Below are 25,735 nucleotides of genomic sequence, written 5' to 3'. Positions count from 1 at the left end.
ATGGACTTCCATTTTTTATGAAATGGACCGGGGGTGGGGGGGAATCTCATTATTGTGAAACTTTTTTTACTGAAAGCCTGCCAAGCTAGAGTCAAAAATTTGCAATGAAACGAACACTGCAATACCAAGCCAAGACAATGGCATCTCTGTCAGACATCCTGACAGTTTAAAGGCAACAATATAACGATGCAGCAAGACCCCTGACAGTACAGCGACATATTCTCTCAGATCGTCACATCATAATGCCGTGTTATTGCACAGCCATCACAGCTGTCAGACACTTGAGAATGTTTCGTCGGTCAAAGTTTGAAATAGAGGAGCAAACAGAATTGAAGCTTGCAGGGAACATGTTAAAAAAAACAAAACAAGAAGAAAACAAAAACAACCCGTTTCAACATGATGGTTTTCTTCCATAAAGCCACACTTTAAAAAAAAGCAGCACACAAAACAAATAGACATAGTGAGGTTGTAGGCCAAGCCTGCCCCAACCTGGTACTCTCCAAAATGTTTTGGTGTGTAACTCATTACTGACCGCTGTCCATGCTGGCTGGAGCTTATGGGGTCTCCCAAGATCAGGAAAGCACCAGGCTGCAGAAGGCTGGTCTGGGCTCTTACTCTGATACTAACCAGATGCAGCAAAGAGATTTAGCAGTGAATGATTTCTCATCGATGGCACGAGCGGACTAATGAATCCAACTGTAGCCATTAAAAGATAAAATGGCTGCATTCAGACATAATAAGAATAGGCCTAGCTACCCACCCAGGCTTCCACACTTCCCTCTCCTGACACAGCTGCAAGGAGAAGATTGGAAGCTTCCGCTTCATTTTAAGTTAACTGCAATTTCTTCTGGTTAATATTAACTATGGTTAGTGGAAAAGCAAGCCACCTTCATAAACTATGGTTTGAAATTAAATGGAAAAACAGCTGGGGGGAAAACAACGGATTTCCATTGACCAGTGAAACCCCAACAATAATATGGCTATCCATGCCTGAAGACAAGAGCACTCTACAGCTGAGCCATCTGGTTCTTCCTCTCCTCGCTTACTAAATTTTGATGCATTTTTCAGCGAACCAAATTCAATCTGAATTGATAAAAAGAAATAATTAGCTGTGTTTCATAATAGTAATGTCTACATAGCTGAGGACCTTCTTGGAAGCGCTTGAAACAGTTATTGCATCTGCTGAGGTTGTTGTGTCAGTGTGCTGTGGAAGATAGTGCCACAGTTTGCAGATACACTGGGCATTTAGCAAAATAAATCAGAGTTGTGGAAGAGTGGTTCCAAGTGTGGTAGAATCTGAATACAGAAGAGCTGTATTGCTAAGAAACAACAGGACAAATACAGGATAAATACAGACTGTGAGTAACATTGTGTGTACACCACTTCTCAGTGGTTGGAGTGCATTGGCTGCAAAGCAAATGGGGTGTATAGACAACTCTTGTCCAACTCTTTGGAGTGCTAAGACTAGTTAAAATGGCCAAAATATTGAGAACTCTCACACTCACAACATAATCAAAGGCACATTCTTTCCAAGAATTTTATGTCACGGAGAACTGCGACTGAGCCAGAAACCCACCATCCAAAGGGCACATCCTAAATTACCAGGTCTAAATCTTAAATTGCATGACTTCTGCAAGAACAATCAATTCATTAGGACTTCTCAAGCTGGATCAAATGGCCTGTTTAAAATTTGGTCCAACTACTAAGCACTCTTGCCTAATGCCCCCCCTACAAATCCCATTACAAAATAGCTTCCCTTGAAGGTTTATTACTCATTGCTAAGTATATAGATGCTGGCAGGGCAACAGTTTCCTTTCCTCACAGGAACTTGGCATGTGAACAGGGTTTTTTTGCCAATTGTTTTATTGATTTTTATATGAGGGAAAGTAACCCAATGCACTGCATGCTGCCCACAAATAATAAAATTATTAATACTTTGAACTTCAGTGGGTATGTTGGTCCCAACTTCAAAGTGCTTTAAAAACAAAATTAATTAAATCTCACACTGCAGCCCAACCCTAAAACAATCAATAGGTCATTAAGACATTATTGTTTTATACTAAGCTGCTTATTTCACTCAGAAAGATGACAAATGCTTGGCAAATATCCATAAAAAAGATGATCTTGCCCTCGGATAATACTTTATGTTCCTTTTGTAAGTAAATACAATCAAGCTAAGTGCACTATTCTTTCTAAATGACCTTGTTAAGCAGACAAAACTTATTCAGATCCTAACCAAGCTGAAAAGCTCAATTTATAAGTTCAAATATTTTTGAAGGAGACTTGAGGGGGAAAGGAATGTAACTGTAAACATGGCATAAACTTCATCATACTCAATAACGCATAAGACACAGCATCATTTCTTTTGAAAGCCTACCGTAAGCATCAAAGGAACAACTAATGTTCACATTTTTAGTTTCACAGAGCTATCACAATTTATATATTTTCAAAAGGGTCAAAACCAAACCACAGTGGTGAGACGTGTTGAATGATTGACACACAGAATGCACATTCTGGCTCTGTAGATGCACTACAAAGAGGGAGGGGAAGCTCTGCAGATATAGAGTGAATAATTGTACTGATAGTAAGGCAGAAGGGAAATAAATGACAATATAATATGCTTATAGAATCAGAGATAGAAGTAATTCCCTACAAAATGCAATTCTGGAAAACTCACATTAATTTCCCCCCCCCCAAATAAATAAGTTTTGTTTATATTATTGGATGCAACACACACGTGGATTTGCTGCATATCCAGCACCATAAACAAAGCTAATTCATTTTGCAAAAAGGCCTGGAAAGAAAATGGTAGAGGGAGTATACAGAGGGCAGAAAATTGCACCATCTGTCAAGTCCCTGCTCGCTGGAAGCCCTTCCAATATCCTACTTGGTTTCTATGCCTTGCACAAAAGTTACCTGACAATTTTTTTAAATAAACCGAGTCCTGGAAAGCTACTTTTTAAAAGAAGTGGAAATGTTAACATTTTAGAAAGGACGCATGAGGAGTAACCTAGAATGTAGGACACAACTAGTGTTGTGGCTACAACTCCAGCCATAGCTATGTCTCTTTTGAGTTGCCTTGCGAAACCTAGAGCTCTGCCCTTGAGCAGTTCCCCATCAGACTCTCGCAAACCACTTGAAAATTGCGAGGAGTTGTGGTGGACTATTTAATAAACTTTTTTTTTGTTCTACAAATAAAAGCACATACATATCTCATATTTGAGCAAACACCATCTGGCCTTTCTAATGTGATGCGCCCCTTTCCTTGTGAGCAAAGTTCCACTTTGGACTTAAGCTGATTTTACTATATCAGATTAATTATTATTTTTTGCAGAATGTTCAAATATCCCATTTTCAAACTATCCTGCACAGATAAACACTACATTGTTGTTGTTGTTGTTGTTGGTTGTGGTGTTGTTGTTGTTATTTACTGTTTTTGAGTCTGGGTGAGTTTCATATTGGCAGTGACAATGGTGGAAGCGAGTCTCATGAATGTAGAATCAGTACTACTATAACCAGGGGTATGATCTGGGGACCACAAGGCAATTACAATCTGATTTTGGTTGTTTTTTACCTGCTCTAGACACTTGGGAGTCAGAAAATATATTTTAATGGTCCTCACACATGCAGAGCTACATATTCATTCTTTTGTTGTGTTTAAACCATGACAAATTCCTTCAAGTTTTATTTCCATTGCTGGTGAACCACAGTATTGTGGGCATGACCTAACAGCTTGCAAAATTAGAGCATCTGAGGCAGAAGGTGGTTAAGAGGCCAGTCTTCATAACCCTTTCAAATTTCAGAATATCTAGTGGTCAGGAAAGAGGGTGGTCCTTATCTAGAAGGTAGCACATGGGGTGGGAGGGGGGTGTCTCTCCCCTCCTGTGTGACTGAAACACAGTCTAGTAGCTGGATGCTACATACAGTACTGTATCTCACAAATAATCTTATTCAGCCCTAAGGGAAAAAAATGCCATTAGAATGGTTTTATGGGATTTTTCTCATGTAGCTTCCCGTGGTAGAAAACTAGATTTAAACTGCAGAATGTCTTCAACTAGGTTACTTCAACATCTTCCAACTGCTACCGGTTATCTCAATGGTTATGCGTCACCAGATATGCTTTAGCTACACCACAGTCTTCACAGTAAAACCCTTGTATCCTACTGATACAAGATAATTTGGAAAGGTCCCCCTCCCCAGCCACTAAAGAACAAATAATAAACATCTCACCATTTCCTTGTTTCTTGGTCTGATACAGGAACACATCTCAGGCCAGCTCCTACCACCATGAGGGATGATGTCAGCAACATAGTTACCCTGAGGCCTAAATGGAAAAGAATAGCAATTTTACAAGGAAAACACAGGCGTATCCAAACATGTGACATAAAAAGTAGCAATTACAAAAGTAACCTTCCTTTTGAGGAAGTGCATCTTACAGGATATGTAAAACAAACATAGACAGATATTAACAGAGTAAGAACTTTTAAAAACAGTGCTAATGTTTGCATGCTTAACTAAAATTTCAGCTGATACTCCTATCCAGACTTAAACACCCAAGGCACCTAAATAAACAGCCTTCTCCAATCATTTTGAAAGAGAGGGCAGCTCTACATAGGCATGTCTTCTACACAGAGATGTTACTGAAAGCGGAGGGGAAGCTGTGGTAAGGGGTCAGAGCTCTGTATGCACATCAGACCTGCCACAGCTGCAAGGAATTACTGGACAGGTAATTCACGTGCCAAATCTGAATGATTTATCTAGTCTCATGTATAAAAAGGAGAAGTGGATGCATATCATTTCCTTTTCTGAAATAGTCAACGTTTTCCCTTCCTGTTTGTTTTTCAAAGTGGAGTCTTAAATCTAATCCTGAAATAAATATGGCTTCTACATTGGAAGAATTTGCTTATTTGTGATACTGCAAAAAAAGCAGCAAAGACTGCAGTGTTCAGGTCCAATTGCCAGTTGCTGCATCCACCGTTTTTAAAATGCTACATTGGCATTTAATGGATGTTTATATCTTCTCTACATGTGTGCTATTGAAGAATAACATGTGGTCGGATAAAGATCTTTATTAAGACTGCTATAACTTCATATGAATAAATATACTAATATATTCCTTATGACAGAATTCCTGTTACTGATCCAGAGAGCGGATACATACACACTGTAGCAGATACAGATCCCAGACAACAGGGAACAAAGTATTAGGAATGGAGCCCAATATTAAGCCCTCAAGAAAAAGTATTTATATGTTTCGGCCAGTTTTGAGTTTTGCAGAATGTTATATTGCCATAAATCAAGAGATTTCTTCTTCCTCAGAGGAATCACTTGTTTAATACTACATGTTTTTCTTCTCAATATTCTGTTGGCCGTTTTAGGTTGAGTTCACACATAGTCTCCAATTTATTACTAGCAAAATGCCTTTCATGAAATTGACTGTGTGGAATGTAAGAGGCAAGAACGCAAAGCTCCCTTGAGAGTCCCGAGTCCCATGATGCTGGGAACTGATTTTTATAGATGCAGTACACAATTAACTTATTTATTATATCTAATGTTGAGTTCACATGATAAAAATGTGAGAATGGTTGCCAGCTCACCATTGACAAGCACATATTTTTCCTGCAAGACCTCCTACCAGACTTCACACTGCTCAGACACGGATTGAAGGACTGAAAAGTGACAATATGCCTCCCTGCTTTGCAATCCTTTTTAGAGACAGTGCAATGCCTTGCACCTTCCCCCTCTCCTTTCTCTAAGCACAGAAGAGATGTTGCAAACTTCACATTGAATAAGTGAAATCTCTTGCTACTTTTTGAGCCTCTCAGAAGACCAGAAAAACAAAAATGAACCACAGTCTACCACTCTCAGCTTGAAGCTGTCCGGGGAAAGGCTGGTTCTTGTAGTGCAGCACTCAGTGTGACATCACAATCAAGATCCTGCTCCCCACCTTTAGCACAAATTTTAACTGGCTACCAAGCCTGTACAAAATTTATGGATCGTAGATAAGAGACTCATGGATGAGGATCAAATGATGGATTCGACTATTTTTCGAGCTGCAGCGCTTTAGCGCAAACCGTTTGGTTTTTGAGCTACAAATTATAATGCAATACTCTGAAGGGCTTTGAATAGTGCTCACGATTTCTCCGACCTTTTGTATCTTCTTAATATGCACGTATTCCTAGGAAATTATCTATAGTTAAAGAATAATGCCATACACATCAAGAACTGCCAAGAAGAGAAAAAATCTTCTTTTAAAAATGTCAAGCAGGTAGCTTGATTAAGGTGATAAAGCATAAAGGTCACAGAGGGCTGGCTGGAGATGCTGCACTAATATTATACTCTATAAAGGGTGGCTGCATTACAGCTGAAGGTCTTGAGGGCAAACAACGGACCAAACAGAAATTAAAAAATAAGATTATCTTTGTAAAATTATAACTTTACTTTTTTCCAACAGCAAGTTTACAATTTGAACTTAAAATATTTGATGTGGTGGCCTAAATTTTAGGAGCTTCATCTGGTCCATTGTGGGTGTAACACCCACATAGTACTCACTTAGTCTCAATGGAGCCCTGTTTCCCACCCACCATCTACCTGTAAATGCATAAAAAGTGTGTAAATGCAGCACTATGGAACTTCAGAGTGAATAGGAAATCTCTGCATTTTCTCCATATTCACATCTAACTCTCCCTCTGGATACTGTCAACTGTGCTCAATATGGGCAATGTACCCACAGTGGACTGGATCATGCCCAGTTCTGGAGTAAAAGACACATATCACACAAATATGTATGATGAAGCACTCATGTCATTTTTAAAAAATTAAAATAAACTGATGGAGGTGGAGCTTTGGGTGGCTTCCCACCATCCAGGATTCTAAATGCAGGTAAATATACATCTTTAACTCCATGTGGGAACAGCTAGGAGACCCAAGTCAAAAGAGCAGGTAGGGAAGAGTTAAGCATCCCTTCCCACACCACTTCCATCAAATCCCCCCACAAAAAGAGTGTGTCTTTCTTTAAATAGTGGGATCAAGCCTCTCTGCAATTTTGCACAACATATAGCTAACTCCTCAAAAGCCATATGCATGTTTGTGTACCATGTCTTGTTGCATCAACAGTTCATCTCACTGTGTTGAGGGGAAAGATGATAACCATCTTCAAATATCTAAAGGGCTGTCAAGTATATGTTAAGAGAACTTACAACTATACAAACGCAAAAACATTTACTGGCACTGGTGCTTGTCTTGTTCATCAACCAAACATCAGCAGCCTTTGGATATACAGTGGTACCTCAGGTTACATGCGCTTCAGATTACACACTCCGCTAACCCATAAATAGTGCTTCAGGTTAAGAACTTTGCTTCAGGATAAGAACAGAAATCGGGGTCCAGTGGCACGGCAGCAGCAGGAGGCCCCATTAGCTAAAGTGGTGCTTCCGGTTAAGAACAGTTTCAGGTTAAGAACGGACCTCCGGAACAAATTAAGTACTTAACTTGAGGTACCACTGTACTAATCATAGTGGAGACCTGCAGTCTATAAAACACGCAATAAGTCTGTTGAAAGATTAGCTCCTAGACTACAAATTTATATGCATGGATAATGAAGACAGAATTAAGCAGTACGACCAAAATGCTAAATTCAGAACTTTTATTATTTTCAATAAAATCTATTATATTTCTAAGTCTTTTAAGTTTTAATATCCTGCTTCTCAGCTGCACAGAACATCAATAAATTTTCAGTAGCTTATTCAATCTGACAGTACCATGAACATGTCCACTGAGTAATGAAAATGCGGTATCTCCCTTAAGAAACAGACAGTGCCTTGGAGAAAGCAAGATGGCACACTGGGTGGCATGGTGAATTGAGGAAACAAGTGAAGCAACCACACCAAAACACCCTATTTTTACAGTTACTGCTAGTTACATCTAGTACATCTGGTACATCTAGTTACTTCACTTCTGCTTTTGTTTCTTTCTCTCACAATGTGACAATTTGCCACTGCAAACAACTCAGGCTGAGTCATTATGGGCTGGAAAGGAGATGCTCCTTGAAGGTTTATTGAAACATAAATAATCCCCTCCTTCAAAATACTCCTAGTTTCAATCTGCAACTACTCTTCAAATCTCTCTCTTGCGCACAGTCCAACACATCTTTCCTTCAAGCTCGCTGGCACGGTCATTAGATAAAAAGCAGAGCTGGAACATCTAGTTCAGCATCCAGTTCTTGCAGTAACCAACCGGATGACTACAGGATGCTCACAAAAATGTCCTAAGTGTAACAGCGCTTTCCCCACTTGCGATTCCTAGCAAATGGTACACAGAGGCAGAACACTGCCATCATGACTAACAGCCACTATCCTCCATGAATGCCCAATTCTCATTGCCACCACTACTTTTGGGGAGAGTGAATCCTAGTGTTTAATTTAACGCTGTGTGAAGAAGTATTTCTTTTGTCTGTCCTGAGTCTTCCAACAGTCAGAAGACCTTAAGGCTGGCAAATAAAGGGAGTATGAACTGCTGTATCTGAAGCAGGTTTGTAAACTCTAACAGAGAGAACTTTTGTTAGCATTAATTATGGCTAACAGGCATGTAAATATAATGCCCTCCCTCAGGGAGGTATGCCTGACACCAACTTTGCTGTCTTTTAGACACCAGGCAAAAACATTTATGCAGGCACTTAAAACATTATGACCATCTCCAGTACTTTACACTCTTCATTTTGTATTTTATCTGTCTGTCTTATATGTATTTATTATTTTATTTTTGACAACTGACCTGAAATCACCAATGAAAGAGTATATAAACAAACCACGGGTATGATGTCAAAGGAACGGAGATAATATCTACGCTTGCAATTATCAACAAATTAAAGGAGCTGTTCCCTAAAAGCACATATTTTACGTTCAAAACACTCTCTCCTAGATGCTGATCAGATATAGGCTCAAACATTGGAAGAGAGGAGGAAGAAAACAGAATAGGGCTCCTTTTTAGGGGTTGAGAACAGTTTTGAGGAAGCTGAAATATCAGTTAAGGAAGCTACCAACTGTAAAAGAAAAGCGCATGAGATTACTTCATAACATAAGAGCAGCACTTCATACATTACCAATTTCTCCCCCCACCCCGACAAATGCACACGTCTATGTGCAGTGTAATCTGGTGTGGTTCCTAAGCCGATTTTCTTTTCTACACTGTCTTCATTGCAAACAGAATATAAATATCCAAGTGAGTGATAATGAATACTTCATACCCACATGGAGTTTTTGAGTGATCAAAGCACTTCACGTAACATTCTCTCAATAATTCAAGAGTCAGAAATCTGTGGCCCTCAATATGTTGTTGGACTCCATCAGTTCCAGGCAGCATAGCTGTTGGTCAGAGCTGCAGTCTGGCAATATCTGGAGGGCCACAAGTTCTCCACTTAATGCCACCAAGTGAGTTCATGGTCAAGATGAGATCCAACTGGTTGATCAGTAATGGCTAACTGATTATTTCTGTTGCTGCTGGATTTACTGATTATTTTTATTTTGCGTGATCTATCTGATACTGTGTCCTTGTGTACACTATGTTGATTTTTTTCTTTAAGAAAAACAGTATAGAATATTTTAAACTACATAAATTTCCCTTAGCCTGGATATTGAAACTGCTTGGGATCTGCTGGACTGGAGATCTAAACAGGCTCTGAAATAGTAATTTTCAGTCCTAATCTTTAAACACATACATTACGTTTAATTCATGTAGGTCTTAATATTTCTAGTAAGTGTTTTAGAATAAAATGCCACATTCACTAAATTTAAGGTCAAATTAGTGTATAGCTCAAAAATATCCCTCACTATTTCTGAATGGTGAGAAGCTTTGGGTCCACCAAGAGGGTTCTCAAGAACAAACTGTCGACTGAGCATATTTACTTCTCAAAATCAAGAAGTCAATCTGCTGATTATGCTGCAAAGATCCAAGAAATTGAGCTACTATTTATGGTACCATTATTAAATCCTAAAGGATGGGAATTGGAGATATCTCAATTTATCCTTCTTCCAATTAGTTTCTATTCTTGTCATCAATAGATAATTTGTATGTTGGGCTTCATGGTACTGCATTTCCCCTCAAAAATTGATTTTAAAATGTGTTTAATACTCCTGTGCAAAATAAAATCCCTTGAATTTCCTTATTAATATGATTGCCCTAGAGCTAATCGATTGTACCTAAATTGAATATTCTCAGCTTACCAAATACCCAGGACCTGAAGCAGTGTTTCCCAAATTTGGGTCTCCAGCTGTTTTTTGATAATTCCCATCATCCCTAGCTAGCAGGACCAGCACTCAGGGATTATGGGAATTGTAGTCCAAAAACACCTGGAGACCCAAGTTTGGGAAACACTGACCTAAAGTGTTATCCCACACCTCGCATATCCAATCAATCACTGTACTCTGCAGGAAAGGTCTGTTCCAAACTATATAGGAATTGGGCCGTTAGTGCCATGGCTCGTACCCTTTAGAATTCCCTCTCATTAAATACTAGTTAGGTGCCATCTCTGTTGTCTTTTCAGTGCCTAATGAAGGCCTAACCCTTTCAGAAGCATTTTGAGATATTTCTCGGTCTAAATCTGTTTTTAGAAGTTTTAATTGTTCTCTGTGTTCATTAAAGGTAGAATGTACCCTGTATCTGCAAAAATGTGCTCTCTCAATCAGCATAGAGCTATGTGAGTATCTCCCCATAGTAACATAAAAGCAAAAGTATTTTTTAATGCCACAGCCTGTAAATGCAACATAAAATTGCAAAACCAAGATGCCAAGCTACCTTCAGCACAGAAGAGACACTAATACTTAGCATTTAACTGCTTCGTTAATTACTTCATAAGAAACCCTCAATCTCATTTCCTTCAAGATTTGCTAAATTAAGTAAATTAATGTCTTCCACAAAATTTGATGTAATCCATTACATAACATTTCCACGTCCGTGTGGAGTTATTTAACTTTATTTATTTAACATTTAATTTTAAAATGCTGCGATTCATTCAAAGCCTTCGGGATATGGAATGACAAGACATTCAAATGTTATAAAGATTAATTAACAGTAATCAAAAAAGTATTTTTGCTACCCCTGCACATTCAGCATAACTGCTAGCATTTAATTCATCCTTTTCATAACCAAGTTCACGTTTTTTCTTATGCTAGGCATGACAGGGCACAAACTTCCTTAATTTTATTGACATATTTCAGATCTAACCTATTAAATCCCTTCCAGGGTTGTTGTTGTGTTGTGTTGTGTTGTGTGTTTGTTTTTGCTGCTGCCTTCTTGAAGAGCAGCTGTAGGCCATTACTACTAAGTTTATCTGAGTGTATATTGATAAATATTTATAAAAGTTGCATTTTACTGTCATAGCCTGAACCACTTTCTAATTTTCTCAACTTTAGTTGTGTTATTTCTGTGCTCTAAGCTCCAACTCCTCCCCCTAAATTCCTCATACTCCCTTATTATATGAGCAATACAATGTGAACTAATATCTAAACACTATCAGTGCAAGTTTAACTTCCATGTGCTCACATTTATCTATCAATGCACAACTGACTGTTTCTGAAACTACTTGCACACTAAAGCACAATGACAAATCTGTTGAATGTTTTGGGTTCACATAACTGGTCTGGCCAACTTTTGTCAACCACCAGAAAGAGATACTTGTATGCTGAAAGATTTAGGACTCCTGAAAGACTTAAAAGATCTTTAATGTATAGAGATAACTATGAGAACCTTTCAGTGATGAGGTCATGCAGTAAAATGGGCAGTAGATAAATTCAGGGCAGGCAAAACGAATTTCTTCTTCACCCCAAAATTGATATAGAATTTGCTATTCCTTGTGATGGTTATAAGCTTTGAAAGCTTTTTAAAATAGAGGATTAGACTATTTAGACCCCACACATCTGGCTCGGTTGCCCCAGTCACTCTGGGCAGCTTCCAACATATATAAAAACAAAATAAAACATTAAACACTAAAAAAATTCCCTATACAGGATTGCTTTCAGATGGCTCAGGGGTCGGATAATTCCATGCCCTCCAACATTTCTCTGATGAAAATAGGGACATCCTAAGGGAAAGCGGGAAATTCAAAGATCAAATCAGAAACCAGGATGGCTTCTCTAAATCTGGGATGTCCCTGGAAAATAGGGACCCTGGGACGGTCTGCATTTCCAAGCTGTTAAAAGCTCTATATGATAATAGACATATTTTCCTATTCTCTTGCTAATAATGCCATTTTAAATGTGCATTTTATATTTGATTTCCTCTAGTAATGTTTCCTTTTGAAATGTTTTTTTTCCTCAAATATTTTATTAAGGATTTTCTTGTTTTACAGAAGTGTAGTGCCTCGTTTTTTTCTTCTTCTTCTTCTTCCATGTAACGTTTTTTACAAATCCGTTTCATTTGTTGAGGCATTAGGGGGAGAAGAAAACAGAAAGAAAAAAGAAAGGGGGGGTGGGGAGAGGGAGGATGGATGGGGTGGGGTCGGGTGGCGGTGTTTCTATTATGTTTAATGTATGTAGAGTTTGGTGTCAGCATTGCTTGTGTTGTTCACTTGTGTTCCTTTGGTGGTGAGAGAGGTTGGGGTTGGCTTAGGGTGTGATTGTTTGCTTGTGATTGGCTGTGGTGATCTTTGTTTTCGTGTGTGAGTGAGGTGGGTGGGTGTTTTGGATCAGGTTAGCCATATTGATTTGTATGCTGTTGGTGGATTATTGTCGTTGTCCTGTTGGGCTGTGTATGTGATAAAGGGGAGCCATACCGGGGTGAAGGCGTCTTCTTCTGTTTGTCCCCGTGTCAGTTTCAGTTTATTAGTTAATTTTTCTAGTAGGGCTGTTTCCCATACTATTTGGTACCATTGGTCCATGCTTACTCCTGACAGGTCTCTCCAGTGTCTGGTTATGATGTTTCTGGTTGCTGAGAGCAGGTGGGTTATAAGTTCTTTGTGGTGTAAAATGGGCCTGCCTATTGCAATCAAGAAGGGGCCTTCACCGAACTCCTTTTGACTCATGCAAAAAGCTTCCTTGTTTAAGGTATTGATATGTAGTTGAAAATAGAATCATTAGGACCCGCGGACGGAATCTGGGGAAGTCAAGAGATTCAGGGTAATCTTGATATGTGGAATTTTTATAATATTATGATGTAACTTTTTCTGTTCTTTATATTTTTGAAAATCAATACAAATTATATTAAAAAGAAAAAAAGAAAAAGAAAAAAAAATAGAGGATTAGACAAATTCAGCTGACATAAAAAAAAAAGAAATGAAGTCCCAATGCTTATAGGCAATTTAACTCTGATCACTAGGGGTAAACAGCACGATATGGCTGTAGCGTAGTGTCCTGTTGGCAAGAACTCCAACAGTACGTGACTGGCTACTGTCAGGAGACATGTTAGACTTGTTCCAGCAACACCACTTTTATGTTCTTAATCCAAGTTTCTTTAACAAACACATTTACATGTACTTATTCACAGAGCTGTCTGCTTCTGAATCTTTTTCTTTATGAAAACTACAATGAATGCCAGACAATATACTGGACATATAGACATCAATTTTGTGCTAGATGGTTCACTTTTGTTCCCTATGAACAGCAGGTTTTTTTCTGAATTGTGATTAGGGAGAACATTAAGGGGAAACTAAGGAAAGTTGAGAAGATACACAAAACCTTCTAGGGAAAGAGGACACAAAAAGAATGGATGTAGTCATGAGTTTCTATTCCAGCAGATTAAATTACCTGCTCCAAAGTTCAAATAACTGTGGCCATATTGATGAAGCATTCTGGGGCCAACTGATTTTCTTCCCAAGTTGTAGTAGGAATATTTTCAGCATTCACTTACAACAGAATATATTCAAACTCCCCATAACAATGGGCATTTCTGATGCAAAAGGCAGAACTAGAGGCTCAGCCAGAGTTAGAAACTCATATATATAAGCTAGTCACCAAATGGGACCTTAAACCAAGGTTATGGTCACTACAACAGAATGTCTAGGCACGTTGCTGTGGTGTCTTTTGCACTGGAATTTATTATTATCATTATTAGTATACATTTCATTTCTATACAGCTTTATATTTTAAAGAAAAGATCTCAAAACAGTTAACAACACATTAAAACATCAACTGAAGCAATCCAGAATAAAACAAAATCAAGCTTCCAGGGAAATATTTCAGATTCTTCTGTAAGTGACATTCTGATTTCCCATATTTATTTACCAACAATTTATAGAGCTGCTCCATAGCAAAAATACTCTAGGAAGCTAGTGTGGTATACAGTGGTACCTTGGGTGAAGTACTAAATTCGTTCCGGAGGTCCGCTCTTAACCTGAAACTGTTCTTAACCTGAAGCACCACTTTAGCTAATGGGGCCTCCCGCTGCCTCCGCTGCGCCAATGGAGCACGGTTTCTGGTCTCATCCTGAAGCGAAGTTCTTAACCCAAGGTACTATTTCTGGGTTAGTGGAGCCTGTAACCTGAAGCGTATGTAACCTGAAGCGTATGTAACCTGAGGTACCGCTGTAGTGGTTAAGAGTGTCAGACTAGGACCTGGTAGATCATGAAACTCACTGGGTGACCTTGGGCCAGTCACAGCCTCTACCTCACTGGTTTATTGTCGGGATTAACTGAGGAGCAGGGGTGAACCATGTACAAGGGAATCCCCACTTACACAGGGGTTCTGTTCCCAGCTGCTGCACATGTCACTAGGTGGCACGTGAGTGGGAATTCCCCTGACCCTTTCAGTGCCAAAAATGGCACGTATGTCAGTGGAAGCGCATGTGCTGATGGTGCGCAAGCGGGGAGACACCTGTAATCCTTGGAGAAAAATGTGGGGTATATATGCAATAAATAAGATATTTTACTCACCTGTTTAAGAAATAATAATAATAATAATAATAATAATAATAATAATAATAATAATAATATCTTTATTGTCATTGCCCCCTCTCGGGGACAACGAAATTACTTGGCTGCTCCATCCACCCAGGTAGGGCACTCCACACAAAATCAAAACAACTATAAAAACACTAATTAAAACAATACAGTATAATACAGCAAGGAAGATTAGATGCCTTTCAAAGTCCAGGCTTCCCATTCAGGGCCGAGATCGCTCTGGAGAAGAAGCTGTTCTTAAGACGGCTCGTTCTTGTCTTCATCGTCCTGTATCTCTGTCCCGACGGCAGGAGCTTGAAGAGACAGTGACCAGGATGCGATGGATCTTTAACTATGTCCAGTGCCCTCCTATGGCACCTTGTGGCATAAATCTGCTCTAAGGTGGAGAGTGGGCAGCCAACAATGCTCTCTGCTGCCTTAACAACTCTGCACAACCCCATCCTGTCCTGGGTAGTACAGCTTCCGTACCACACACATAAGCCATAAGTGAGCACGCTCTCAATGGCACAGTGATAGAAGGCAAGCAGCAGTTTCTGCAGAAGATGGTTTTTCCTTAGAATTCTCAAAAAGTACAGTCTCTGCTGCACCTTCTTCACAAGCCCCCTTGTGTTGACACTCCAGGACAGATCCAGAAAGCTGGAGGGGACAGCCAAATGGAAATATCAGTAGCCAACTTGGCATCCAGAGATCTCCAATGGCCACAGTTGGCCACGTGCCAGTCGCAAAATGCACCTGGCAAATTTTGAACACTGGACTCAGAATGAAGACACCTGAGCATAGCATGATTGTGCTCCTTCCACGACTACAGGCAGCAAGATATTCCAAAAGAGCAGCACTCAACCAAGGTATGCTTCCCTTGGACAAAGGTTGCAGAATACATATATTGCTATAATAAATGAGTTTTATTTACAAATATACAGGTAGGGGGTTGAATTTAAACACTCCAACAAACCTCATCCATGTTCCCATATTAGATTTCTAAAGACAGTCAGCATCCCCAAAAATGCTGTGAACTTTGGCCCCCAAAATCAGCTCTGTATGTAACTCTCTTCCTTTAGTCCCACTGGAAAGAAAACCTCAAATCTATTCCTCCTTACACAGAGAGAGACATTTTGAAAGTCTAAAGTGGGAAGCCTGCTCTACATGTGAGGTTTTACCATGTGACTTAGAACACTGCACGATCAGAGTTCTAGACTGCATAATAGGCCTGTGTATGTTGGCCTATATACCGTATTTTTCGCCCTATAGGACGCACTTGTTCCCCTCCAAAAATGAAGGGGAAATGTGTGTGCGTCCTATGGGGCGAATGCAAGCTTTCGCTGAAGCCTGGAGAGCAAGAGGGGTCGGTGCGCATCGACCCCTCTCACTCCCCAGGCTTCGCGCAGCTCTCTGCAAGCAGCGGGAGCCCGGCGCTGGGCTCCCGCCGCTTGCGGAGAGTTGCCTGCATGCTGAAGCCTGCGCGGGCTGAGCTCAGCGCGTCCAGGCTTCGCGCAGCTCCAAGCAAGCAGCGGGAGCCGGCGATGGGCTCCCATGGCTTGCAGAGAGCTGCCTGTTCCGGGGGCTGGTGTCGGGGGAGGCTCAGGCTTCCCCCGCCCCAGCCCCGCGCCTGGGGGAAAAATAATTTCCCCCCTTTTATTTCCCCCCCCAAAAAACTAGGTGCGCCTTATGGGACGGTGTGTCCTATAGGGCGAAAAATATGGTACCACTCAATACAACATGGAGGGGAGATGTACCAGGAGACAGTGATGTAATGCAGGGAGATGGTGTGGCCTTGTTCCTTCCCCCATGTAAGCTCCAAACACCTGGGCTATCAAAAATGGGGATGACAATGAACACGAGTAACAAACAGCGGTGCTTGGAAAGTCAGGTCCAAGCGTGGAGGTTGGGGTATTCTGTTCTGAATTGGAGAGAGTGAAAGAGGGCTGACTGCGAGGCCATCGGCTTTGAGTGAGAAGAGTCAGGACACCTTCTGCATCCCGTTGATTCATCCACTTCCCATATCTCATAAATATCCCAATCCCTCCATTGTAAGTCTGTGGTGCAATGTAAAATCCTGTGCTACATAAACAGGCAGGTTAACCTGCCAAGTTTGCTGTTACTCACAATTACTCACCTTTTCTTTCGTAAAAAAAATGTGGTCCGTACAAACACACTTGCAAATGCACATATAAACACCACTCTAGGAGCAAGGAACTAGCATGACGAACAGCATCCTTATTTCACTAACCGTTTCCTCAAGTCTACGCCTTTAAGTCACTGAACCAGCAGAGTAGCCCATTAAATCTGGTTTCAACCAACGTGATCTACTCTGACATAGCATTAAAATATGATTATTAAGCAGCAATGACCACAGATCCAAAGAGCTACTGTAAGCACAACAAAAGGCCCGTGAAAGCTCAGAAGGAATTCTTAACTTTGCTGTGAGTCCTAGAAGACCTGCTCCCTGCCCTGCAGGCCCTTTTCTACCTGGGCTGGAAGGGTGTAGGCCTGACTGACTCCAGCTACAAAAGCTGAGGATGCAAAGCTGAGGCTACTGAACAGACACTGGGGCCAGGGTATTGTTTTTTGGGGTGGGTGGGTTAGATTGTTGCTGTGATGTTATTTTTTTGTTTGTTTGTTTTAGATCTTATGATTTCCGTGGAAATTATTCGATTTGGTTGTGTATTTTTTATGTTTTATTTATTATGACTCCTTTTGCTACGTTGAAATTATGTGGGGGGGTTTCCATGTTGCTAGCCACCTTGAACATAGAATATCAGCACACCCCCTAAATAAGTAATACATGGGGAAGCAGGTCTGTACAGTATTTTAAGAAGCAGATATTCAGTAAAGTGAGCAGCTTGAGACACATCGCTTCCCTCTAGAAACTTTTTATCTCATGGGAAATACAGTGGTACCTCGGGTTCAGCACTTAATTTGTTCCGGAGGTCCGTTCTTAACCTGAAACTGTTCTTAACCTAAAGCACCAATTTAGCTAATGGGGCCTCCTGCTGCTGCCACGCCGCCGGAGCATGATTTCTGTTCTCATCCTGAAGCAAAGGTCTTAATCCAAAGCACTACTTCTGGGTTAGCGGAGTCTGTAACTTGGAGCGTATGTAACCCGAGGTACCACCGTATGGGCTTTTTGGTGAGGAAAGACAGAGAAACTCAATAAATTAAGTAAATAACAGCATGGGACGTGGTCAAACTCGTGAACTTTAGCCCTTCTTCTAGGTACTACCCCTGTCTCTAACTAAAGCGGACTCTAATCCATGAAAGCTTCTGCCACAAATTGTTCCCCTTTTAAGACTCAGTTGTTTCTACCTAGTAGGGTTGTTGTACCGCTGCCCCCCTGCCCATCCCTTTGGGTATTTGCCCCAGATATTTAGGAAGGATGGGAGCACTAGAAGCAGCAGGCCCCGCTCCAGCCAGCCAGCCCGCCCTCCTCTTTCCCTTACCCTTCTTGTCCATGAGCCACATGAAGAAGAAGCAGGGCACGAAGCCGATGGGCCCCCAGAAGACGAGCAGGGCGATGTCCAGCTTGGAGAAGGGGAAGGCCTGGCGGGCCGAGTTCTGGATAGGGCCCCAGGTGTTCCACACCAGGCCCTGCGCGAAGCCCAACAGCGAGAAGAGCAGCAGCACCAGCCAGCGCCGCCCGTACACGCGGCCGGGCAGCGGAGGCGGCGGCAGGCGCGGAGTCGCCGCGGGGACCAGCCCTGGGCTGCGGGGAGCAGCCGCCCGCGAGGCCGCTGCCGTCCTCCGGGGGTGGCCATGCGCAGGGTAGTGCTGGGGCAGCGCCGCGGGCGCCGGCGGAGGCTGCAAGAGGGGCTCCCGCTCCTCGGGGCTGCTCCAGTCCGAGCCCATCGCCTCAGGGAAGGAGACCCCTCGCCGCTCGCTTGCCTGTCGCCTGCCTGCCTGCCTAGCCGGCCGGCCGGCGTCCTAACGTAACCCCACTTCAGCGGCGTTTGCAGTAACGCAGGCAGAAGGCAGCAACCCGGGCAGCCGCATGCGCGATTCAGCCGGGCCTCACCCGACGCCGAAGCGCCTCTCGGCACCAGGCAGCGCATAGAGAGAGGAAAAGAATAGAGCGGCGAATGGTTGCTTGTCTTGCACACGGAACTTCCTGCTTTCAGCCCGGGCGCGGTTTCACGTGGGAATGAAGCCCACCATAAGCGCTTGCACCTGAGTGAGGATGTGTGTCAGGTTAAGACGCTGGCAGTCCTGTGCTTATTATAATACCCGGAGCAGACCCACTGAAATTGCTGGCCTTTAACATAAAGCAACGTACATTGAATTCAGCGGGTCTCCTCTGAGGAGGGCTAATGTTGGGACACAACCCTACGTTGCGGGCGTCTTCAGGGGCAGAAGCGACGGCTGTCCATTGAAGACGAAAGGGAGGGAAATGCAGGATTTTGGTGTCGCCGGGAGTGAGCGGCATGTCAACACGCACGCAGATTAGTAGGGAAAACACGAGTTTATGGTCTAACGCGTGCCTTGTTTTGAGGCGGAGGCAATGTGATTGGTCTGAGTTTAATGTTTTTTTTTAAAAAAAACAAAGCATTTAAAGATTTGTGTTGCTGACGCTAATGCAGTCCATCGTCCTCATATTCTGGGAAGGAATATGTCGTTGGTCGTCAAGACAGCCTTGCAAAGTAGCCCGCCTCGGTGCCTACTCCTTGTAGTAGTTGCGAAGAGTAAAAATTAACCCCCCCAAGTAGGTATAGCTCCAGATTCTTCAGGGTTTGTCCACATATACGTGACCATAGCTTGACCTCTCCCGCCCTTAGATTGCACAGCTCTTTGGGGAAGAGGATCCGCGCTGGTTCACACGTGTCTGCACGTGATTTGATTACCACATCCCTGATGTGCAGCAGCTGAATAAGTGAACGCATTCCACCAAGCGTTGCGCAAGCGGGAGGGGAAGAGTTTCCTATTTGGGGATATCGGTAAACACTAGTGCGCTCTGCCCAGGCTAACTCGTGACTGTTGGACGCAGCTTTGTGGTTACGTGGAAAGCAGTCGCGCGTTCCCCGAAGAAAAGCAAGGGCAGCAGCTGCCGTCCCACGCTTTGCAAGGCAAAACACAAACAAAAGCCACGTGATTCTGCGCCTGATCTCCCACGTGATCTCGGGGAGGGCTGGTGGTGGTGACGGCGAAACGTCGAGCCGCTGAGGGAGAAAGAGGAGGGGACCGGGGCGGTTTCTCTTTCGGAATAGGAAAGGCGAGAGAGGGAAACGATGGCAACGAGAGCAGATGCTCTGGTGGTCTCTTCGCTGCCCGGTAGGTTGCTCCTTTCTGTGCCAATATCTGTCCCGGTATCCCCGCCCGCCAGAGTATCGGATCTCACTTGCACAGGCTCTCATGTCTTGGCTTCTCAATTTACGTGGGACAGACATCAGGTTAACATGCCCTTTGGTGAACCAGCATCAACTTCGTTAAATACAATATAAGCCTTCCAGACTGCAGCGCCTTCAACCCCGAGTTGAAGCCGGTGGTGGCCAAGTCGTGTTGAACAATGTAGACGTTGTGCATATTGGCTGGTGAATGTTCAGCCTGCCCATATTAACCGAGCAATGTATGAAATGCCCTGCTAATCGATTAATGGTTGCCCAGCCTTTGTTGGAGACTGTACACATTGACTGGGCTATATGCAAAATTGCCTACTGGACACAATCTCCATGCAGTTTAGAAAATGTACACTAAGGCCGGCTTTATTCTGTGTTCATCTTGCGTTCACCACAGCAAAACATACACAAACAAAAGTATAAATCCACTCTTCACTAACTTGCTGATCAGCTAAGTGTAAGAAAAGCAGTGCTTTGAGAGGCTTTGATTCAGATATTACTTTAGATCTTGCATTCTTCCTTCTTTCCCTTCGAAAACTGGTACAACTGTCAAGCTGATCGTCCCATTTAAAAAACAGAATGTTGACTGGCCATTCCATTCCAATGTCACAGCCTTCCAGGAAATGCATTGTGTTGTATTTTACATTTTTCCTGTGCTCCCCCACCCCTTGAAAAATGGTTTGGATTTGAGCGTTTGTAACCAAAGTGTGGAATGATGTCCGAAGTATATGCATTTCATGCTGATAATTCTTGTGTTCAGCTGTATTGCATTATATTTTGCCTCTTACTTTGAATATAGATAGGAGAACTGAGCTGGTATCTAACCTTAATATGTAGAATTGTGTCCTGAATATGCACATCAAACTTAATTCTGATATTTCAAAGTTTAGAGAAGTTTCATTACAAGTCAGCAAACAAATGGAATGCTCAAATGGGCTAAACCAAAGGTCTTTCTTTGCCATGACACATAGCTATCTATTTGATTGTAAACTGGGATGCCTGGAATATAAAAACTGCAGGAATAAGAATGACTCATTGCAAAAGCTTCGGGTTGCAAGCACTTCAGGTTACAAACTCCGCTAACCCGGAAGTAGTACCTTGGATTGCAAACTTTGCCCCAGGATGAGAACAGAAATCGTGTGGTTCCATTAGCAAAAGCGCGCCTCAGGTTAAGAACAGTTTCGGGTTAAGAACGGACACCCAGAATGAATTAAGTTCGTAACCCGAGGTACTGATGCTGAATTTGATCATGCACATGAAGGTGCAAAAAAAAGTTCAAGTTGATGCTGATGATGCTTGAAGAACTGGCCTGTCGCCTGCATAACTCAATTTACTTCTTGCTTTTTTAATGCTGTTTTAGTTTTTCCTTCTTCCTGCTCACATGCATGTTCATGTGGAAGCAAGTCCCCATGTGGGCAATTAAACTTACTCACATTTTTACTTTTTAAATAGATGTGGTTGCTTAGTTTTATTTCTGTTTAGGCTCTCCTTCTTGCACACATGCATGTTGATGTGGAAGCAAGTTCCCCGGAGGTTAATGAATCATGCTCATATTTTTACTTTATATATTATGTTTATATCCTCTTTTGTTTCCATGGAAATCAACACGGTGTGTGTAGCGTTCCCAGGTGGTCTGTCATCCCGACCCAGCCTAGCTTAGCTTCAACAAGATAGGTGCATCATCTGCCATCAGACACTGGAAACAGTCTTATGCTATGATGAGTTCAGTATGCCTAAGTCAATTGAATCCAACTCTGCATAAGAACTGGCCACAAGTTTGTCTAGAATTACAGCATTAGATGCAGACTTCACTAAATATTTCTCCTTTTTTTTGTAGTTATGGCAGTTGTGACCCCCCCCCCCCATTCAGATCCCAGTGTGATTTTATGAGAAGTTCTCCTGTGATTTCCTTATTTTTATAATTTTTCTTTTCTAGTGGTTTATATCCAAACTATATTTTAAGTGAATGGGGAAATCTGTTCATTTCATTATGTTGTATCGCCAATAGCCTACTAGTTTATGAGCGGTGTTCATAATTGATAAATACTATCTTACACCTTCCAAGCAGTATATTCATCTCTTTGAGGTTCTAATATAGTGGTACCTCAGGTTACAGACACTTCAGGTTACATACATACTCCGCTAACCCAGAAATAGTACCTTGGATTAAGAACTTTGCTTCAGGATGAGAACAGAAATTGTGGCGTGGCAGCAGAGGGAGGCTCCATTAGCTAAAGTGGTGCTTCAGGTTAAGAACAGTTTCAGGTTAAGAACGGACCACCGGAACGAATTAAGTTCTTAACCTGAGGTAGCACTGTACTGCACATTTACTAGGGAAAAGACCCCACTAAATACAGTAAGACTTGCCTGTGAGTAAACATGCATCAGGTTGAACTGTGAAGTGATTCCCTGCCCCCCGACTGGTTAGAGAACTTTTGACTTCATATTCATTAAGGGGAACTTGTTCATAATGCTCACATAGTACAATGCTCAGTTTATTTAGTCCCATCAACTGGGCAATGTTTAGGTAATTTTTGGATCGGATCAATAAATAATCTGAAGCTGATTATTCACACTCACCCTGTGTTCATATTGATGAAAATACAAACATTGGTAAGTTTCCTGTGCCTGTCCCTTACCTAGTAAATAAGAAAGTAGGAAAATGAAGAATGTAAATATGAGCATGAATCACGTATTCAGTCATTTGGACTAAGCCATCTTATTTTCAATATAATCAGCTTTAAATCTCTTCCGACAGAATTAAGAGTTTAGGATAGATGTTAAATATTATTCATTTGTATTTTCCATTAATCAAATTGTAATTACTAATTGCAATTACAGTATTTTAATTACTTTGTTTCCTAGCACTGTGGCCTGCATACAGATGTGACTCTAGTGATGTGACCTTTCTTCCCCAGTTAATTTAGCATAGCACAGCATTCCATGTGAATTTGCAGGCTATAGAGCTGTCTAAATTAGTTAATGTGGAGGAATGGCGCATTGTTGATAAACTGTTGGAAGCCAAATTAGCTTTATCTTGCAGCAAGCTGATAGCATTATTTTACTCATGGGACTAATACATCTCTAAATATGCTAATTTCACTCTTATTTCTGTTGGGTGGTATTTTTAGCATTCTCATCGTTGACATTATAATATTAATGGAAGGAGATCTCTGCTTGCTTTAGCTTGCCTCGCAGTGCAGCCCCAGAGATGTGTATCACTAGAGAAGGAAATATATATCTACACAAGAAAAGGACTGATTTGTCACCTACAAGGCCTGCAGATAATCTAAAAGCCTGCACTCAAGACAAACCCCATTATGAAAAGTTATGTTAAAAAGGTAGGCCTGCCATTATGGACAAGCATTTTTGAAGCACAATGGTAGCCCTGGGAGAATGTGTATAAGATAACATTGGAATTTATCTGCTGCATTAATATCTCACGCCAACGTATATTTTTATTCTATGCACATTTACTTGGAAGTAAGCTCCATCAAGTTCAGGGGGGCATACTGCTAGTATGTTGTATATTGCACAGTTAGATTATTTCCTCCTTGTCACAGAGTGCTTTGGAAGCATAAACATTAATACTAAATAGGGGCACATCCATTTTCATTACACGCAGGGAGCTTATGTCACTCTAAGTTGTTGCTGACTGTGTTGCCTGGGATTGAACTGGAGTCCCTAGATGGCCACAGGCTTCCCGTTCCTGATGTTGGCAAGAAACGGGGAGGGGAACCTGCAGTCCTATGGAAAGTGTGCAACTAATCTAATTAGGTGCACCTAACTTTGTAATATTAAAGGGTACATGTATCTCCTGTGTAAAAAGCTTTTGAAATACTGCCTTTTTACATTGATTGAATTGCAGTGTGGCTGTATTAGCAAGTCATAGTAAACCATAGTTTAGTGTGAGCTAAACAGATGTGAGCTTCAGAGAGCCTTGGGTAAGCACATAGTCTTTGACTCTTCTCAGACAGCTGAGATTAGGAATTCATAAGCTTTCATTTCTGCTTTTTTTTAACTACAATGTTCTGTGTCCTCCAGACTTGGAACTGTAGTTAGGTAATCTTAACTTTATTTAGTTTGACTGAACCAGCTTTAGTAACAGCAGTTTGAAGCCAGCTTGTTTCAAACGTTAATGATAATCAGAGTGTACAGTTCTGGTTGCCTCACCAGCAAAAGGATGCTGTATGGTTTGGAAATGGGCAACTAAATTGATTGAGGGGAAAGATAAAGTACAAGTGGGAAAGAGTGCTGTTGTACCCAGTCTTGCTTTCAGGCTTCCCATAGTTGTCTGGTTAGCCACTGTGAGAACAGTGTACCTCGGGTTACATACTCTTCAGGTTACAGACTCCACTAACCCAGAAATAGTACCTCAGGTTAAGAACTTTGCTTCAGGATGAGAACAGAAATCGTGCAGCAGCGGGAGGCCCCATTAGCTAAAACGGTGCTGCAGGTTAAGAACAGTTTCAGGTTAAGAACGGACCTCCGGAACAAATTAAGTACGTAACCAGAGGTACCACTGTACTAGACTAGATTGGCCACTGGGCTGATCCAGCAGGCTCTTACGTTTGTCTGCCTAGACAAACCACAGATAAGCAAACTTCTTTGTCTCTTTCTGGCTACAAGGAACTAGGAAAGGGGAGCACCTGAGCCCAAGACTTGCTGTGACTCATTTCTACTTGTTCACATTCCACTAAACTATGGCTTACCATATTTTTCGCCCTATAGGATGCACTTTTTCCCCTCCAAAAATGAAGGGGAAATCTGTGTGCGTCCTATGGGGCAAATACAGGCTTTCGCTGAAGCTTGGAGAGCGAGAGGGGTCGGTGCACACTGACCCCTCTCGCTCTCCAGGCTTCAGGAAGCTATCCGCAAGCCTGGGGAGCCTGCGGGAGTTCCCGCAGGGCTCCCTAGGCTGCGGATAGCAGCCTGCTGCACGGAGCGCGGGGCACGCTGAAGCAGAGCGCCCCGTGCTTCGGGCAGACATCGGCCAGCCCCACAAGCTCGGGGGACAGCGGGGAGGCGGAGCGCCACTATACCGCTGTTCCCCAACCTGGTTTGGTTTTCCCGACCTGGTTTTGGGGGGAAATAAAGGGGGGGAATTCCTTTATCCCCCCCAAAAAACTAGGTGCGTCCTATGGGACGAAAAATACAGTAGTTTTTGTATGTCATGCAATCATAGCCAGTGACTTCCTGCTACAATTGTTCCTACTAGAATGCCATCTGACACTTTTCATATGCAGAGCTTTGCTGAGAGATGTTTTAATAAAAACTAAGCAGATTTGCCATAAGCAATTTAGAAAATAATAATTTAGAAGGCTTCTGATCACATGGAGTTAATTGAAAAAACTGGAACCTCTCAATATTTATACTGACATTTCTTGGATCAATAAAAATGTGATCTAGCCTCCTTGCCACATTTCTAATGCATATAGAGGTTCCACTTCTTTTCCTGACAGTCTGTGCTTTTATATAGCGTTTATGACCCAACATATATAACTGCTGTTTATTGATTTAAAAC

At 41.9% G+C, this 25,735-nt stretch overlaps 2 protein-coding genes across 4 annotated transcripts in view; one reads left to right on the top strand and one right to left on the bottom strand.

Moving 5' to 3' along the window:
* SLC49A4 (solute carrier family 49 member 4) overlaps nt 1–19,290 on the bottom strand; it is a 74,093-nt gene extending 54,803 nt beyond the window's left edge. For both annotated transcript variants that reach the window (XM_083745244.1, XM_083745245.1), the window contains exons 1-2: nt 18,325–19,290; nt 4,231–4,324 (exon numbers count right to left, since the gene is read on the bottom strand). In XM_083745244.1, coding sequence (XP_083601370.1) covers nt 4,231–4,324; nt 18,325–18,730 — 500 coding nt within the window. In that variant the 5' untranslated portion in view covers nt 18,731–19,290. The remainder of the gene's footprint in view (nt 1–4,230; nt 4,325–18,324) is intronic.
* A 566-nt stretch (nt 19,291–19,856) lies between these two features.
* HSPBAP1 (HSPB1 associated protein 1) overlaps nt 19,857–25,735 on the top strand; it is a 50,609-nt gene continuing 44,730 nt past the window's right edge. The window contains exons 1-2 of one of the 2 annotated variants that reach the window (XM_083745401.1): nt 19,880–20,146; nt 23,398–23,552. Coding sequence is in view for 1 of the 2 variants with exons in the window: in XM_083745399.1 (XP_083601525.1) it covers nt 20,104–20,146 (43 nt within the window). In the remaining variant the exon portion in view is untranslated. Of the gene's footprint in view, nt 20,147–23,397; nt 23,553–25,735 lie in introns of both variants that reach the window. The other variant, XM_083745399.1, reaches the window with a different exon arrangement.

Source organism: Podarcis gaigeae (genome assembly GCF_964106915.1).
Source record: "Podarcis gaigeae genome assembly, chromosome: 1".
NCBI lineage: Eukaryota > Metazoa > Chordata > Lepidosauria > Squamata > Lacertidae > Podarcis > Podarcis gaigeae.
This window is presented reverse-complemented; position numbering and strand designations above follow the sequence as displayed.